Genomic DNA, 19,472 nt, shown 5'->3' with positions numbered 1-19,472 from the left:
CGGAAGACGCGCCTCGTTCGCGAAGAAAGGGACAATCGTCACTTCGCACCACTCGAGCATATTACGTCGTTTTCTTTCGCGCTCTCTCCTCCTTTCTTCCTTTTCAAGCACGGCCGTCGTCACTCGGCCCTCCGGTCGGAAAGAAGCTAAAAAAGAAATCCGAGCCAGGAGAGAGAAAGAAAGAAAGAAAGAAAGAAAGAAAGAAAGAAAGAAAGAAAGAAAGAGCAAAAGAGAGAGAGAGAAGGAAGAAGAGGTAAAATGCATGCCTTCTCGACGCATTCAACGAAAGCCGTTGCTTTCTTAAATTCTTGAAGGCATATAGCACGCTCCAAACACCCCCATTACCACCCCCTAGTTTCACCCCCAAAAGCACGACGGTCGCCGTCAAACTCCTTTCCTCTCACTCTCAGGGCTAAAGAAGTATACACCCGAACTCGCGTGTCATCCGCGTCTCCGACGAGTACCTCGGCGCGCGCTCGGTTACTTTTGTCCGTTTCTTCTTTTCCTTTTTTCCGTGCACGGCTTTTTTCTTCAGGGATCGCGCGGAGGCGAAGGAATGAGGCGTCCAAGGAGAAGCGAGGGAGAAGAGGACATTGAAAAGGCCTCATACTCTTTCCTCGAGCCTCTTCCGACTCGTTTTCTCTTTCTATCTTTCTTTTCTCTCTTTCTTTCTTTATTTATTTCTTTCTTTCTCTCTATTTCTCTCATCGTCGCAAGTAGCTCGAGCTGTGGTTGATGGTGATGGCAGGAGGTGGGGAGGGCGTGGATGGCAAAAGACGCGGAATGAGGTAGCGCACCGTAAGGGAAGGAGAGAACGTTTTCTCGCCATTGTCCAACGCGCATCAAGAACAAGGAAAGCTCTTCTGATGACGAGCACGAGTGTACCGTTGACATTACCCCTCTTCTTACTCTTTTCTACCTCTTTTCACCATCTCTTTTTCCTCCCTTCCCTTTTCTTCTTTTTCTACGTACGACGTAAGTAGCACGACTACGACGACGACGACAACGTGCCGCCACTATCATGGTACGTCGCTCTGATTTCTCTAAGTAGCACTCCGCCGATGGAAGACGAATTTCTCCTCCATCTCCTCCTCCTTCTCCTTTGCCTCCTTCTTCTTCTACTTTTGCTTCTTCTTCTTCTTCTTTTCGTTTTCCATACAGTGAACTTACTACCGAGTAAATTTCTTTTTGCATTAGAGACGAGCACGACGAAGCGAATAGTTTGTTTGAACCTAAAGAAGGAAAAAGAAAAAAACACACAAATGGAGAGGAAAAGAGAGAGAGAGAGAGACGAAAAGAAACCGTTCGCTTTTCGCCTTTCAGTAGTAATACAAGTCTTGCATTACGAATTGAGATTACACAAAAGATGTGAGCGAATGAAAGAGACAACTATATAGAAGAATGATTTCTTTCTTGCTACGGTTAAAGAAACTCATAAAACATTTGCAAGCCTTTACAAACGAAATACACAAATTACTCTACTCTTTTGATCTTTTTTGAAGCTAAATCGTTTTCTAAGGTTAATTTTGATCGCATGAAAATCTTAAAGAAAAAGATTGGAGAATGTATATTGTTTTGTTTCTATTTGTCGAGATTTAAAGTTTATAATTGTTTAATTCTTTAAACAAATAGAGAGTTAAGGTGAATCTTGCTTATATTCTTCAGGTAAACCTATTTTTCAATTCGTTAAAAAATAATTATCCATAAACGTATATACCTAGAAATAATAGAAGACAAGATACCGCTGCATTGCTTTAGAATTCTCTTGAGTAGAAACGATTGTTTCTTTCGAAGATAACGCAAGGAATGGAAACGTCTCCTCGTTTTTCCTCGACGGAGAACAGAAGAATAGAACTGTTCGGTGAGCGATGATTAAGAGTGGAAGTAGGTCAAAGACGTTGAAAAAGTCGACTCGCGAGGAGTACCGTCTATATGCGGAGATGTTCTTTAGAAACGAAAAGAAAAAGAAAGAGAGAGAGAGAGAGAAAGAGGAAAAAAGTAGAAGAAGAAAAAAGGAGTAAATTTAAGACGAGACATGAGAAACAATGCAAAGTAAGAAGAGTATAGGGAATACTATCCAGTCTATATGTAATCTTGAAAGCTCGTTGGCATCGTCGTTAGAACGAAGGGATTATCACAGCGTAGGTACGCTAGAAGCAAGGGTGCACCCTACCCCCGTAACTGCATCTTGTGGTAAAGTGGCGTAAGAATAAGGTTTATGTCGCTCTCAAATATTGTAGACGATGCCTCGCTGCTCGAGGATTCACCTTCGAGTCTTCTCCTTCATAAAGAAGAACGGATATGGAGCTCAGAAAGGTGGAAGGAGGATAGAGAAGAAGAGAAGAAGGTAGAGGAGAAGGAGAAGGAGGAGGAAAAGAAGGAGGAGAACGACGACGATCTCGACGACGTTAAGCTGGTAAGCACTCTCACAAGCGATGACTCTACTTGAGCTTCAACCAGCCGCTACGGAGAACGCACAAGGAACATTGGAGTGTCGTCGGTGTATCCACCTTACAAGGGGTGCTCAAATCCCTGAGAAAGAAGAAAATCACTCGTAGAGAATCTGCTATTCGATCTTCTTAACTGTTATTACATCTTGTCTTTCTCATGTTAGATCTTCTAATCGATAAGAGGAATGTTTCTTCAACTTGTTTAAACATGGACTACACGACCAATAAAAAAAGGAAGGATAAAGTAGGAGAAGAAGAAAGAAAAGGAGGGACGAGAGTTGGTATAAGGAAAGAGGGCAGACGAGAAGAATAAGGAAAGAAAATACGAAGGGTGAGCCGGCTCGACACAGGCATGTATTGAGCGGCCGAGTTTTCGGAATCTTCCCTCCGTACTCCACCCTTTAGGAGTATTGCTTGAGGAGCCTTGAGTGCGCCGAGGGTGCGTGCATTGTACGTCGCCCATCTTATATGCACCACCCACCCGAACGCCACCCCCGAACGAACGCCGAGGCTATATCCCCCTCCACCAACCCCGTCCACCTTATACTTACACTCTTTGTTCTCTTTTCCCGATCCCCCTCGTCCTGACCCTCTTTTTCTCGTTCTGATTCTCTCTAGCTTGCTGTGGCCCTCGTCCTGGCCCTCGTCCTCTTCCAATTCTTCCTCAGTATACATGCTCGTACGATTTCGCACCCCTTCATCGTCTATACGTCTACGATGACGATGACGACGACGACGACAACGACGACGACGACGACGACGACGACGACGACAAGAAGAAAGGAGGAAGAGATGAACCAAGGGAGTCGTCGTTGATCCTTGAGGACGAGAAAGACTCTTTAACAGTCTCTGGGCTCTAAGGGTGCCGCGAGGATGTTTTTGAGGAAGGCTCTTACGAGCTAGCGTGAAACTCGATCGATATTCACGTAATTCGAACACATAAGCCAGTTCATGTTCTTTCCAACAATTTTCTCATTTTCTCTTTTTTCTCTCTTTTTTCTTTTTTTTTTTCTATCTTTTTTTCTCCATTTTTAGCTTTCTTTTCTTTTCTTTTTTGCTCCACTAGCAAACGGCTTTGACCTCGATGGAAAAGTAGTATTATAGCAGAGTAATAACGCCGAGAAAGGATTCCTTCAAAAGATCATCCGGCCCGATTTGAGAAAGAAGACATTGCAAGAAATCTGCGAAAGAAAGACAGAGATACCGCCAGTGAACGTTACCGTGATTAAGAGTAGTAATGAAAGAAATCTGCAACGCAAGAAGAGTTCCTCCACAGCGCTATCCTGAGCCCGAGCTCTCGCCTTGGTCCCTGGTGCCAGTAAAAAATGAAATCTTTGTTCTCCGAGGCCGCCGGCTGTAGAGTCGACGACGGCGTAGGTTGGTAGGTAAAAAAGCGGGGTAAAACTCGGCTGATGTTCCAAGCTTTCGAGGATACGAGAAAAAGAAAGAAAGAAAGAAAGAAAGAAAGAAAGAGACAGGGAGAGAGAGAAAGAGAGAGAGAGAGAGAGATAGGTAGATGGGAGGTGGAGGTGGAGCAGTAATCGGAATAGATAGAGACTTTCCTAGAGACAGGCCAAGGAGAATGGGCCATTCATGCACGGGAACCGAGTGACTTCGTAGTTGGAGAACCGCGAGATTGTAATACGTCTCCGGCACCGTCGTGGAGATTACGTCCTTGTGTCCCGCGGGGCTGCAATATCTTGCATCTCCCTCCCTCGGGGTCCAACCTCCTCCTTTTTCTCCGCCTCTATCTTGTCTCCCTACTACTACTACTACTACTACTACTACTACTACTTCTTCTCTCATCATCTATCTCCGATTTCTTCTCTTTTAGATTCTGTTCTTCGTACTCTTCTCCCTCATTTCCACCTTCTCCTTCTCGTAGTAGTAATAGGTAGAGAAAGAGAAAGAGAGAAGGGAAGAAAATCCGGGAGCACCGGAGACATTCGAAGGATGATGGTAGAGTAAGAGAAAGAAAGAAAGAAAGAAAGAAAGAAAGAAAGAAAGAAAGAAAGGGAGAAGAGAAGCGGGAAAAACTGCATCCGCTCGAAGTCACATCCGTGAACCCCCATCGGGTCTTAAGAAATCAATTAAACGAAGAGAGCTTGCCACTAGAGGGAGGACGACGAAAAGAAAGAAATAAAGAGAGAAAGAGAGAGAGTTAGGGATGGAGACGAGCCGTTTCGTCAAGTGGATGAAGCGGGGAAAGACGAAAAGACAGACAGCGAAAGACGGAACTCGCAGTAATCAGAGGATCTTCTGAATATGTGTAGCATTTCTGTGTTTCCGTGTACGTGTACGTACGTATTGCACTCTCTTGCCTCCTTCCAATTTTCTTTTCTCTTCTTTTTTCTCCCCCTCCCCTTTCTCCGCTTTTTCCTCTCTACTCATCCTATTTTTCTCCTTATTTCTCTTCCTTACTTTTTTTACTACCTACCTGCCCATCCTATTTCTTTTCCATTTTTCGTTCGATGCCCGTGATTTGTTGAGTGCACTGAGATTTACGTTAAAATAAAAATTTCACGATTATCGTCGATTAAAAGTAGATGCCCGTTACAATGGATAAGAAGTTTGGTCCGGGTATAACGAGGCTCCAATTTCCGACTAGTTCCAGCCGGCTGACTGATCGACAAGAATAATTTTCCTTCGTCTTCGAATGACGAGCCTATTTGAAGCAGAGGAAAGAAGATATTGGATAGGAAGGATGAAGATAGAAATATATGAAGAGTAAAAGAGAGAGAAAGGGACCAGTAGAAATAACCGAGTAAAATATCGCGAGAAGATCGAAGGAGTTGGCGAGGCTGGGAGAGAAAGACGAGAACCGCGGTTGGTGAAGGGAGGCAAGGCGGAGGAGGAAAAGGGATAAAAAGTAAGGGGTTGCCCACCCTAACCAACCACGTCTAGTAAGAAGCATTGGAATCGATATCATTGCAACGTGGGCTCCTCCATCCAGTCTACTCCACCCCCTCCATCCTCTTTTTCCTCTTCTTCCACCTCCACCTCCTCCTTCTCTTATTCCTCCACCTCTACCATTTTCTTCACCACCACTCCTCTCTTCTCCCTTTTCGTTTCCTGCTCCGCAACAGCGCTCGTCATCAAGCCGACTCTTAACTCTTTCCTTCTCTGTCCTTCTTATACCGCTTCTCGGCTGCTGGCTGAGGTTGTCGAGTCGGCAACCGACTCCTAAGAACTCTTCTTTCTCTTTCTCTTTTTCTTCCTCTTTTTGCTTTATTTTTCTTTTCTTTCTCTTTTTCTTCTTTTTCTTTTTCTCTTACTCTCCGATCGTTTCTCCTTCTCTTTGCATTACTTCTAATCGAGAATTCGTTTGTTTCTCGCTTTCAACAAGTACACCAAGATGATGATCCGCTTTAACGTTTTTCCTTGAGTGTTTTATTTTTGTCGTAGGTACAAGACGTTTCCCCGTTTTCTACCTGATATCGATTTACAATCTCTACTTACAATTACATGGAAATTATGATCGTTCGAAGAAAACTTATTTCATCTCTTCTCTCCTTCGTTCTATCTCATCCTCTATCGATGTAATTATAATGTTTTTATCGTCTTATCGTTATTTAGATTCTATTTGTCTCGAACGGAGTTTCCCTGTTAATTGATTAACGAACCATTCCTCGATATACCACAAATTTGACTGGACGTTTAATTTGTAAAGTTTTTTTTTCTCTCACAACCATGGACGAATCAACGGTATTAATGAAATTCGATAAAACGAGCACGGTTCGAATACAGCAAAAAGAGACTGGGAAAGGAAGGGGGAAAGAGAGAAAGAGAAAGAGAGAGAGAGAGACAGACCTTCGCTTTTCAGATTTCTCTCTTTCTCTTTCTTCCGAAGAGCACACGCATCGAATCGAGACGAAGTTCGAAGACTCGCAAGCGGTCCGCGAACGAACGAACGAACGAACGATTCGTCGAAATCACCCCCATCGAAACTCCATTCGACTGAAGGACGATACGCTTTAAGTCATGTTCGCAAGGAAGGCAAAGTATGGAGAGTTGGGACTGCGGCTGAGGTAAAGGAGGGAGGTAGAGAGAGAGAGAGAGGGGGGGGGTAGTAAAGAGAAAGAGGAATAAGCGGAAGGATTCGAGAGAGGGAAAAAAAGACTGGAACCCTTCTTTTCGCTCGCATTTTTTACAAGTGCCCGAGCTAGCGACGTGGCTAAGTAGGATGAAATTCGGTTTGAACGAACGAAGAAGGTTAAAGCACCCATAAATCTGAGACGAGGTTAAGCTTCGTGTATTCTGTCGTACTGTGTAATTAAGAAGTACGCGCTAAGAGAAACTTACGTACGATTGTTTCTTGAGCAAAAAAAAACGAAGGGTATGCCAACTGACTTTAAAAAGGAAAATATGATTGAAACAAAAGAAAATCTTTAAAGATAGCGGTGTTTTTTTCTTTACGTTTTTTTAGAACAAATTATTTGATGAACAAACATAAGTTTCTTTTCTCCAACGCTGAAAAAGTAGGAAAGAGTCAGTGGAATCGGCAATCGATAAGCCCAATTCCATGATAAAAGACAGATATATATATATATATATATATATATATATATATATATATATATATATATATATATATACATATAGAGAGAGAGAGAGAGAGAGAGAGAGAGCGAGAGAGAGAGAGAAAGAGAAATGGTCGAAGGGTCAAGAGAAACGAATCGAAAGTACGTCATTGCGTACGAGCACACAGAAGACTGTGTTCGAAGTACTTTTCAGTTAGATTCTACCTGTACGTTGATAACACGTATGCGCGTTACCACACACGTTTCTCATGTTCAAAAAAAGGTAAAAGCTTCACGACGATGAGAACACGTCGGTTGGTGGCAGGTAGATCGTCGAGGAAAAGGATGGAGAAAATAAAGAAGGAAGAGGATGAGATAGATGTAAAGGAGGAGGCAAGGGGGAAGTAGCGAATGGAGAGCGCGGGACGTTTAAAGAGAACTTTTTCTACACGGCAATTTGGCAAACCTCATGTGTGCGCGAACGCCGTTTTCGAGGACCTTCGAAACTTATATCCATACTGCGTCAAGCGCACTTTTATTTCTCTCATCGAACTACGACGTGCGTGTCCCTGTCCTATACCCCTCTCCCAACTCTCTCTCTCTCTCTCTCTCTCTCTCCTTCCCTCTATTCTCTTTCTCTTTGTCTCTCTTATAGAACTCTTTTATTGTGAGATCATCTTTATTAGATTTCCCATCTCCGCTAATGCACCATACTTCGTAACTTTATCAGGTAATCCTGTACTATTCGCTTTTTTGTTTCTATTTGACTTCTGAATTATATATATATATTTCATTCTTATAAACTGTTTTACTTGATCTCATTAAATTAAATACGAGAACAGATATTTAATATCTTTTTTAATAATAGAACCACGTTATTTTGATCGAATTAAATAAATGGTATTATCTTTTAGTAATTTTATTATTGAATAAAAAATAAGGACCGAGATGCTCTCTTTCTATTTTTTTTTCCGTTATTGCAAAATTATAATAATACGAGAAGAAGAGAAAAAATCACAGGAAAGAAGATTTTCTTTTGAATAATATGTTACAGAAGCGTTCTTATCGTATGCGTTAAAGAAATCAGGAGGTAAACCGGGAATCCATGACGGCGGAACAAGATAATAAAATTCAAATAGAGAAATAAATAAGCAGTGGGATCCCTTCTTTAAGAACCATCTCTTCGAGGGAGGCTTCGCTCGTTGCCTTTGGAATCATATCTTCTCTTTCTCTCTCTAAATCTTCCCCTTTTGGTGCGCCTTAGTCGCTCGGTACAACCCTTATTTCAAGAGAGATGTCGGTGATCCGAGATGTTCTACGTGGGGAAAGATTTTTTCTTACTAATGTCGAATTGATAGTTTCTTACTTTCCGATATCGTAAAAAATTTTATTATTATACGATGAAAAATTAAACTTATAAATATGTTCGCTAAATAAATTTGATAAATTTTGTTAGACGAAGGAAAAAAATGACATGATCTGTGAATGAGATTTTCGAATTTTTTATGCTACAATACTTTCTTGAACTGGATCTGATAATTTTGAACGACTAACCGAGTATTATTTTTCTTTTTCACCTTTTCCATAACGCAAAACTCGATTCCCAGGCTAGCTTGCGTGGGTCCTGGAAGACGGGTGAAAAGGAAAGCAGTGAATTGCGCACGTTACGTAATATTATGTGAACCGTGAAGCGCGAGATTCGAATGGCTCAGTACTACGTATACATATTCCTAAAGCTTATCAAAGCTTGCATGTGTTCCATTCGGGCGTTCGCACGCACGGCCCACACCCTATTCGAGCCACGTGAACCCACGGTTCGTGTATCTTCCAAAGCCCTGGTCTTACCCTCTCTCACTCTCTCTTTCTCTTACTACATACACATACTATGTATACACTTTTGTCCTACCCTCCTTCCCTTTTAACCGTGTGTAATTTAAACTTTGCCTCCGACAGGAAGCCGAAAACCGCATTAAGATTTTTTAAGGTTACGCCAGAAAGTTCATACTTGGGCCACGAATCCATTTGAATCATACTATCTTCATAATATATAGATTTGTTGGATAATCGAAAACAGAAGATATCGAAAATTTTGTTAATTTTTTTCGTTAGATAAATAAGTAATCGATATTCTGTGGATCACTTTTATCAGAAAAAAATGGAGTACGTTTCCTTGAGATATTCAGAATTTTTTAATAAAAACTGGTGACATGTATCCTATACTTGGTACGATAGAAGTAATTAAGCGTTTATTTGGAATTCTCGCGGAGACGAGGCCCGTTTGCCCACCGGTTTCACCCTCATATAGTATTTTCCATAGGAGAATACGACTATCTCTTTCACTCTCTTACTCTTTCTCTCTCCCTCTCTCCCTCTCTCCCTCTCTTTCTCTTTTAGCTCTTTCCTAGTACAATCCCGCCTTAACCCAACCTACCCCAAACCCGTACAAGGGAAGTTTCAACTCCAATTTGCCATTTCGTGACTGCAGCGAATCTTGCATTTTTCTTTCCCGAACAAACGTCTATCATTCTATCACGAACCGCGAAACTTTTGTTCTCGGGTCTCGTCCTACCTTCCGGCTTTGCGTGGAATGGCCTCTATCGTCGGACGTTTCCTTCCGAGCTCGTAAGATAGTAGTCTGTACATTAGGTACCTAACTCCGAGCATCGAGAAGTCGAGTTCTTCGTGCGAATTTACGAGTTTATACGAATATATATACTCTAAATGAACGATGAAAAATAAAACTAAACCTTATTCCTTGGCAAATCAACAATTGATCCAGCGAATGATCGATCTCTTAAAATCGACTTCTCCAAGAGAAGAGAACGCATTCACGGCCGATTCGGAACCGATGACTCGAAATCTATTGCGTCCAGGATTCGAATCATCGAATACCACTCAGCCCTAGGAAAGCTGGGAAATAAATATGTGGAAGTGAGGAGCGAACGAACGATCGGCCGATTGTAGCCTCGAGCGAGCTTTCGAGAGATATACCGGGAGCGAACGAAGGCAAAAGATGGACAGTGAAAAAGGGAGACAGAGTAAAAGAAAGAGAGAGAAAAGAAGAGAAAGAGGATGGAAGGACGGCAGAGAGAGAGAGAGAGAGAGAGAGAAAGAGAGGAAGAAAGACACAAGAGGGCAAAAGGGTGAGGATGGAAAGGGCGAAGGCTGGGGAGGTAGAGGAGTGGCACGAGACTCCTATTTGGTCGTTAGCCAGTTGGCTAATTTCCAGTAGATATCATGAAAGCGGAGTCCACACGAGGGCGGGCAGTAGAAGTAGGCACAGGGGTGGCTCTGGTCATTCGATGATCCACTCTGCCGGCGTCGGGCCGCAGTCATCGCTTTTCAATGATTTTTACTCCCTTTTCCGTCTATTCAATGACCACCCACTAGTAGCTCGTTCTCCCTGCACCGCTAGCAACAGCGGCAACGGCAACGGCAACGGCAGCAACAGCAGCAGCAGAAGCTAGCAAAGCGCCAGGCTTTTCGATGATTCTCCTGCTACTACCTACGTTGTCGTGCAAGCTTTCCAACGTAAGCCCTCGATTGGGGTAGGTTAGGCAGGGATGGAGTTGCCCGTCCATCTCTCCCTTTCTCCGTCTATATTTTTCTTTTTTCTCTTTCTATCTCTTTCTCTCTTTCGTTCTCTTTTATCGTGTATTCGTACTAGTGTGCCTGGGTATACTACTTCTCCTCCCTACTTTTCTCTTATACTTCTCTCTCTCTCTCTCTCTCTCTCTCTCTCTCATGCTCTCCTTTTCTCTCTTTCTCGTTTTCGTTCTCTTTTTATCTTTTACTATCTACCTACGATAGAAATTGGTCTTCAAACGATAAATTGTAGGATCCAGAGTAGTCGACGATGAGCGTCGCCTAAGCGTTACGATTCTCGGCCATTCAGAAAGATTGATGCTCCACACTTTCAAGTTTCATGTTGCGAGGATTCATAAGAGGATTTTTCTTTTCTTTTCTTCTTTGATTTCATTTTGTCGACAAGACGTTACGTTGTAAATGTTAGATGGATAGAAGAGTTGTAATTGTTTTAAAAAATAGTGCTACTTGAATGACCCCAAGCGAAGGGTATAGAAAATTCGTTCCGAAGAAGAAACGGAAGATATAAAGAACAAGGAAATGCAGACGAAGGTAGAAGAGTAGAGAAGCTGGTTTTACTAGAAAATCGAAAAATTTACCTTTATCTCTATAGAAGTCGGTGCATAACGACGACGATGGTATACGAGTCTCCCTACCATCCGGAGAGTCCACGTAGACGCGCAAGAGATTCGTGTCTATTGAGAAAGGTTCTTCCGCGAATGAGAGAGATGATGGAAGAGAAAGAGAAAGAGATAGAGAGGAAAAATGGCGCAAATTACATTCCCGAGAAGAAGAAGAAGCAATAGCTCGGGAACGACGTCGTCGTCGTCGTTGCCGAGCATTGCTAGACATTGTAAGGATAAGCTTTGTTCTAGCATTCTTAATGACGGAAGAAATTCTATCATATACGCATCCGTTTAGGACGCCTCGGTGAGCGGGGAGATGGCCTGTTTTGTCCCTGGGGATGTGAAATCTAAGGATCGACTCGAGTGACGACGGGGCCGAGCCGGGTGGATCATTAACGCGGCACGACGACGTGTCATTGGCGTTGAACTTCTCTGGTTCGAGCATGGAAACCGTCCTCATCCTCCTCTACCTCCTTTTCCTCCACCTCCAACCAACACTTATACCTCCACCTCCTACTCTCAGAGTTACCGACCACGTTAGAGCTTAAAAGCTCGCGATCGGCTTGGTATCCCTCCGTTGACTCAATCTTTTGCTGTCCAATCACTACTTCCTCATCTTTCAACTAGAATTTTCAAGCTTCTTATTTTTTACAAATACGTGATCCTTGTTCAATAAAACTTGATAAGCCTATCGAGAAATTATTTTTAATATTAAAAATAACAAATTTTAAAATAGAGATCAGTATAATGTTATCGAATGTATTTGCGGCATTGAACTCTATGATGAACGATAAGTACGCAATTATATAATTACGCTATCGTTCTGTGTTCGAATAATGGACACGAGAGATAAAGAGAGTGAGGGAGCGAGAGAGCGGGAGAGAGAAAGAGGTAAAGAGAAAAAGAAAAAGAGAGAGAGATAATTTGTCGCGATAATTTATCAGTTGTGGTTGATATATTGCCTCGGAATTCATCGCTGAGTACGATGAAACGATTTGTATTCGCGTTGTCCATTATAACACCAAAATATTATAATTTAAACGTAAATAAACATTCAACGAGGAAGGATAGAAAGAGAGAAAGAACGAAAATTGTTTCCATCGTTCATTTACGATCGTTTTCATTCATTGCTTTAAAACCAATAAACGAACGACGAAAGATTGTCGGTCTTACCTACAAACGTCGATCATCCATCGATCTTCCTCTCGCGTTGTTTGATCTATACTCAAAATTTGATAGATATCAACGTAGAACAGAGAAGAAAGTCGAGTTACTCTCGTAGCACGTTTTCCTTAAATCCTAGGATCTATTGATCGAAATCGTTAGCGCAAAAAAATGAATAGTGTATTATACAAGAATAATCTCCGATAATAAAAAGGGATTAAATTAGAATTTAATTTCCGCGAGATGGTTGGACGCAGGCGAGTGTAAAAACGCGAGTCACGATTTTCCCAAAACCGTGAAAAGAGGGCAGAGCCGAGCGACGCTGGAGCGTTATACGTAAAATCATCCACCGTCATCGATTCCCTCCCATGGTCCACCCTTCGTAGGGTGGCTGAGAGGGTGGGTGCTGTTGAGGGTGGTTTTCCGGACGTCGGTGCTCGCCATCCTCTCTCTCCATTTCGACCTCTCTCTTGCTCTCTTTCTCTCACAGCCGCCACCCCAGAGGTCATCAAACACCCGACGTCAGCCTGGGTAGAGGCGGCGAATGGGCTTCGAACCGGCCATTTTTTGTCTGGCCAGTCAGTGAGACCCAGGGATCAGTGACTGTGTCCGCGGGGGGTGAAAGAGGGTGATGGTGAGGAGGAGGTGAGGAGGCGGAAGAGGAGGTTGCCGGTTGGAAAGAGGAGGAGGAGGCCGCGAGGTGGCTGATGGTTGCAGGGCCGAGTGCAAGGGTGAGTGAAGGGGTGAGTGTGCAGCAACCATCGATCAGCCTCGAGGCTGGACCGCGCAATGATTTTTACCCCTTTGTCCCACTCTACCCCCCTTAGTTGCCCCACGGGCCACCGTCAGCTATAGTTAAGCGCCGCGCGCAACGTACGCGTGCACACGAGCACACGCGCGCGCGCGCACATGTATTGTCGGCACACGCGTGCTAACACCGGCGCACCTACACTTACGTGTACCTGTCTATATATGCGAGTACGTACGTACGAACTACCTACATACCTACGTGCATCTATAACTTTTTCTCTTCGTCTCTCTCGTTCTCCATATTAGCATCTTTCTCTCCCTTTCTCTATTTCTCTCTCTCTCCCTTTTTCTCTCTCTTCCTCTTTCTCTTCTACCCTCTTTCTCTTTTTTTCTATCTCGTATTCTTTCTCTCTCTTTCTCATGTTCTCACACACATTCTCTATCTCTTTTCATTTCGTTCTCTCGTGGATTCTGGTACCACGGAAACGCGTCTCCTCTTTCTCTTTCTCGCTTGAAAGCTGGCAGAGGCCGCCTGGCCACGCCCTCCACCCTCAACGTATAGCACCTCCTTTCCCTCTTTCATCCGGCGGCCAACGTCCACCCCTCTTTTCCTCCTCCTCCTCCACCTCTTCTTCCTTCTTTTCACCCACCACCATCGGCAGCCTGACGTCCGTGCGAGCCCGGACCGGCCAGCACACGCTTTTTTGCATTATCTCGTTTTCGCAAAAATATGCGGACGCTAATCCGCGGGGCTAATTCGTCTCCTGTCATCTACCTGTTCTTCTCGTCCGCGCCGCTTGTCCTATGTCCTGCATCCTATTTGTACCAGTCTCATTACCGGCGAATATTCGTGACTGTTTTACCAGTTTCTCTCTCTCATTCTCCCACTCTCTTTCCCTCTCTTTTTCTCTTTTTACTTTCCCGGTTTTTTATTTTAAGCTTAGCGCGTAAAACATAGATTTTTCGTTTTTTTCTATCTTGATCAAATTTAATCTTAGTTTATCAATGCTGTATAAAATTAAACATGTTGCATCTTATTTCTTTTCAATATGTATCACGCTTTTAATCAATTAAAATTCCAAAATTAGTATTCAATGTTACTGTTAAATTCATTATGGAAAGACGCTTGTTACATATCGACCACAAAGAAAATGAATTTTCATTTAAACGATAACACATATGAGCTAATTATAATTGATTATTATTTTCGATGCGAGAGCAAATTCAAATAAACACGTGACAACATAGCATAAAATCTATAGAAACGCTACAGATATCACTTCCTTTCGTTCATCGTTCTTTCGTATTCAAGAAAAACATTCTATTTCTTTTTCTTTTTCATTCGAGGGTAATTCACAATTCGAGCTATAATGATGATGACGATGATGACGATGAAAATAATATTAATAATAATAATAATAATAATAATAATAATAATAATAATAATAATAATAATAATAATAATAATAATAATAATAATAATAATAATAATAATAATAAAACAACAATAATAATATTCGTTCTGGCGAAGGTTCGGTGTTTTACGCTGCAAATGATTTTTCATTGTTACTTTCGAATTCTCCCTTTCCCTCTCTCTGTTTATTTCCCCAGTAATACACAGTCTATCTTTCTTTCTCTTCATTCACTTCTTTCTCTCTCTCTCTCTCTATCTCGCTCCCCCTCCGTCTCTCTCGCCTCCCCTCCCTCTTTCTCTCCCTTCTTCTCTTTCTGTTTTTCTTTCCTACTCTCATGCACGCGCATACATATACGTACGTTTCCATAGTGGAAGGAGTAAACTTTATTTTTATCTGGTATATATATATATTTTTTTTTTCTCTGTTGACAAGAGATGTATAAGAAAAGAAATAAGGAAAATAGCCAAGGGTGAGATGAGAAGGGTGAGGAAACCTACGGAAACGTGGTATATAATATTTTTTTACTTAGCCGGCACAAATTTGCAAGTACAGTGATAACAAAAAAAGATTATTTTATTCGGACTGGTCGGTCGAACGTGGGCATGAGTAAATAATTTTCACATACTTATGCAAATCATTTTCACTTGTCTCTGCAAAACATTCTAGATGTACGTATTATAACTGCAAGGAAGAAAAAAAAGCAGAACAAACAAATAAATTTATTTTGTCCCGATAAGATATTATTTTGCAATGAAATAAATCGATATTACAAATGTACAGGTTGTTTTATCTAAAAATATAATTTTGTGTCAAATTATCAACATTTTAAACGCGATAAACTTTATCGATTATATAAAATGTAATAATTATTTCGTAATAGAGAAAATAAAAAAAGAAATTCACCTACGTAATTCATGAACACGATTCGATAGAAAAGTGTTCCTGGCCATCGTTTTTTTGAGAAAGGAGGATACGCTTTTAGGGAATCGTTGCGACGTTGGATACGACGGGCGTGCACCCATTGATATGTAAAATTCACGACATGCTGTCGGATCCGCTCGGAAGGACGTGCATCGACGCGTGCATCGGCCGTTCGATAGAAAACGGCAGGAGGATGGATGGTGAGGGAGGTAGCAGAAGAGGAGGAAAGAGGAAAGGCATTTGTCAAGCGAGCTAGCATCATACGCTTTCGAACGATGCCCAGAAAAATTCAACAGAAATTAGGTGGCCGTCATGAGATAGGAGCTACCATCGAGGAGAGGGTATATGGGGAGGGGGTAGGAAAGTGCATTATCAGCTCTTTCAGTCGCGTAGGATTAACTGGATACCGGCTCGGCCGTGGTATTAAACGATTTCGTTTTACGCCGACGCCATGATTTCATCGAAATTATGATATGACCGCGATAAGTCGTCCCGTCTCGTCCTGACTATCGCTTTACCCCTTTTTTCCGTCCTCTTAAATAGAAAGTTATAAGAGGGATACATTTTACACGCTCGCGCTTACGCACTCGTACACACACACACACACACATACACACACACACACACACACACACACATTTATTCATACTTATCAACGACTCGATTTAGTAACATCTGCTTTTCTTTATCTTTTTATTCATTCTACCTTGAAACGTAATTTTATACAGTGTTCTTTTCGCATATCATGTCAAAAGTTTAGAAGTTGTAAGGTCTTATCATTGAAGAAATTAAACTAATGAAAGAAGGAAGATAAGCATGCTTTTCCTCATTCCTTTATAATCTTTCCTTCTCTTGACCTCGATCCCATAAGTCACGTTAAACTCCTTAATTACTATACATAACACCTGTCATTACAATTCTAGGAGGAAAGCCTAACTTGATGTTAAGCGCGTGACTATGCTGGATGTTTAACGAGAATTTTTGAGTGGCTGCCACGTGCCAAATGGTCCAATATATTGGTAGCCAGTTGCGTTCTACAATTAAAAATTATAACTGTTCTCCTCTATTTTTTTTTTCTTTTTTTTTTTCAAATAATAACTCGAAATGCATCTTGTGTAGCTTTTTGACTTATACCTGCATTTGGAAGGATTATCAACTTTTTAAAGAGAATCTTCTTAAATGATTATATATTTTTTATACGTAGCTGGTGGCAACTGAAATCTTTGAAAAATTTAATTATTTCCTTTATTAGAAAATTCATGAAATTTTATCGATATGATGATGTTTAAATATATAAAAATGTTATCTTAAAAAAAAAAAAACAAGATAAAAAGATGGTCAACTTCGAAATTTTCCTTTTACTGGTATTTTCTACAAATATTTACTTGATCACACATCGAAAGGTAATAAAATAAAATTCTCTCTCTCTCTTTTCTCTTTTTAAATCATATTCTCGATATTTCATCGTTCAAAATATCAATCGAAATATACAGATGATATAAGAAATAAAAGATCACCCTCCTATTTATTTTTTCATTTCATCTAGAAAATCATTCGGTATTGAATCATTTCTTGCGAATAGTTTTATTAATTTATCAAAATAACTTTCGTTACGATCAGTCATTGCTATGTTCATTTTCTTTGTTATTTTCATATATTTTCAGAATTTTAACAGCGGTCGCTCCACTTCTTTCTCTCTCTCTTTCTCTCTCCCTATCGTTCTTTCCACTTAGTGTTTTCTACCGCCGTTACAATTACTGAAAATTGCATTGCCTGTGAATTATATCAAAAAAGAGAGAATCCAGAGCTAATCGAGTTATATGATGAAAACCACTGGCGGTCAGCTAGTTTACCACCAGGGTTTGCATTCTGCATCCCAAAGCCAGTCTCATGTGCTGTGGAAGGGTTGAAATAAATCGCAGTAGCATGTTCGAAATAACTCCCTTTTTCTCTCTCTCTTTCTCTTTTGCTTTCTCTCTCGTTCTGTATGCACCAGGATAGAAAGCATTTACCGATCGATGAGCGAGTTTCGAATCTTCGAGGGTGCACATTCGTAAAGAAAATCGACAAATTCGTGCGGAATAAACACATTTGTAATTTTTAAGTGGGAAAAAGGGATCAAGCGAAAACGATCAATACTTTCTGTAAATATCCACGAAATTTCGTATTTGGCTCTTGAGTAGAGAAACGCGCGATAAAAACTTTTGCATAATTAAAGTTATAATTCTCTCCTGCACTTTTTTTTCTCCCTATTATTTTTCTTCTTTTTAGGGAAATGATACAATTTTCGTATATATATATATATATGCATTTGAATCATTCTCTATCTCTCTAATTAAATTAGTGTCTTAAGAGGCTTCGTTATGTTTTCCCAACAAATCCAGAAACAGGCATAAACTCTATCGTAGCTCTTGTAACATCACTCCTATTTCACCACACGCTTCAATAGACTTTTCGTTTTCTCCCCCCTCCGATTCGTCGCTATGAAATAATAAAAATTCATCGAGATGGCAGGCGCAGGTGGAAAAGTGGGGGGTGAGTGAGACCAGGCAGCAGACCAGGCAGCAGAAACGTTGCTGTAGGGGAAAAAAGTGAACGCAGCAATAAAATTCAACTGGTTGGGAGTAAAAATTTCAAAATGCGCGCGCATTCGTTTTCGGACGAACAATTTTTAAAATTTAACACTTCGATATTATCAAAAAAATTGACTTACTATTTGATTAAAACGATTAGTTTTAAGATAAAAATAATTATAGTAAGTCTAACCCCTAGAAAACAAACAAAAAAATGTTCGTCGTGAAACCGGAAGTTAGCTCGCAGCTACTAAAGCCACCGTACAAAAGTTTATGAGTTGTACACGGGATGGGGTTGAATGGGTGGCGCTCGGAAGAGCGGCAAAAGGGGGTAGTTGGGCAATGTGATGGTTCGCAGTATTTGTAAGTGCGTGTGCGTGTGCATGTGCGTGTGCGTGGGCGTATGTGTATGAAGGAGAAAGAGAGAGAAAGAGAGAGAGAGCAGTAGGGGATTGAAATGAGAGACTAGGCAGTACAGTAGAGCCCGGGAAACTGGCGAGAAGAAGAGAGGAGAAGAGAGGAGGAAGAGGGCACAGAGCTGTAGTATTCGAGGAAGAAGATAGACGCAGGCGAGCTTTGATGTACGAGTTTGCGCCGCGAAAAGAGAGAAAGAGGCAGTGGAAGAGAATAGGAGGGACGGATAAAGAGAGAGGAAGAGAGGAAGATAGAAAAAGAGAGAGGGTAGAACGAAACGAGTGGAAGAGACAAAATTTTCGCTGGCAAAGGGATGATATACGATTTTATTTGCCGCTGGGGATTCTGAGCCGTCCTTGATGGGGTTTGCAGTCCAACTGTCCGGCACGGGTACTGTCCGATACCACCGTTCAACGCGGGATAATGAATAAACTTACGACATGTTGGAAAGAGAAAGAGTCGCCAGATTCTAAAAAAAGGGAATGAATAGGGTCAGAGAGAAAAGAATAATTTACTTTTTTCCTAGATGATCATTTTACACATCATGTCGCAATCAACGGGGATCATTACGGATCTTTGAATCTTATCGATAACAGCAAAGATTATATCGGACGAATAATAAAGGATAAATGAAAACAAAAAGAAAATTAAAAAAAAACCATTTAAAAATTCTATTATTATATTAAATCTTGTACTTTCTACTACGATCTTTTATGATTCACAGGACAATGATAACCTGATAATTTCTTGATTAAGCTAGCATGTTCCGTTAAAATCACTAAAAGGGCGAGCTATGTCATTCGATGATCTTAAAATGTTCTCGAATGGGACAACAAGTATGTTACAAAAAACATATGCACACATTCGTATATACATATGTGTCTATATATGTGTATATATATATATATATCTGTACACATAGATGCATTCGCACATGGTGCATTCAAGTAACATTGTTCTGTGATATAGTTTTAAGGCGTGGTTGTCACTTTACAAGAAAATTCGTATTAGCCCCGAAGCCGTTTGTCGAAATAAATGGGTAATGAGGAAAGGA

At 41.2% G+C, this 19,472-nt stretch overlaps 2 protein-coding genes across 2 annotated transcripts in view; both read right to left on the bottom strand.

Moving 5' to 3' along the window:
* The window catches only part of LOC107074079 (uncharacterized), a 103,318-nt gene that overhangs the window by 18,521 nt on the left and 65,325 nt on the right, over positions 1-19,472 (bottom strand). The window lies entirely within an intron of this gene.
* Positions 1,281-9,495, bottom strand: LOC149030964 (uncharacterized). Its single transcript, XM_089177277.1, has 2 exons — positions 9,402-9,495; positions 1,281-3,406 (listed from the first exon to the last, which is right to left on the bottom strand). Exons 1-2 carry the CDS (start codon positions 9,493-9,495, stop codon positions 2,664-2,666), a joined length of 837 nt encoding a protein of 278 aa, XP_089033403.1. The 3' UTR covers positions 1,281-2,663.

This window comes from Polistes dominula, unplaced genomic scaffold, assembly GCF_049000335.1.
Source record: "Polistes dominula isolate Pdom_NZ unplaced genomic scaffold, Pdom_raw_medaka contig_20, whole genome shotgun sequence".
Lineage (NCBI taxonomy): Eukaryota > Metazoa > Arthropoda > Insecta > Hymenoptera > Vespidae > Polistes > Polistes dominula.
The sequence above is the reverse complement of the archived record's forward strand: the minus strand, read 5'-3'. Positions and strand labels throughout refer to the sequence as shown.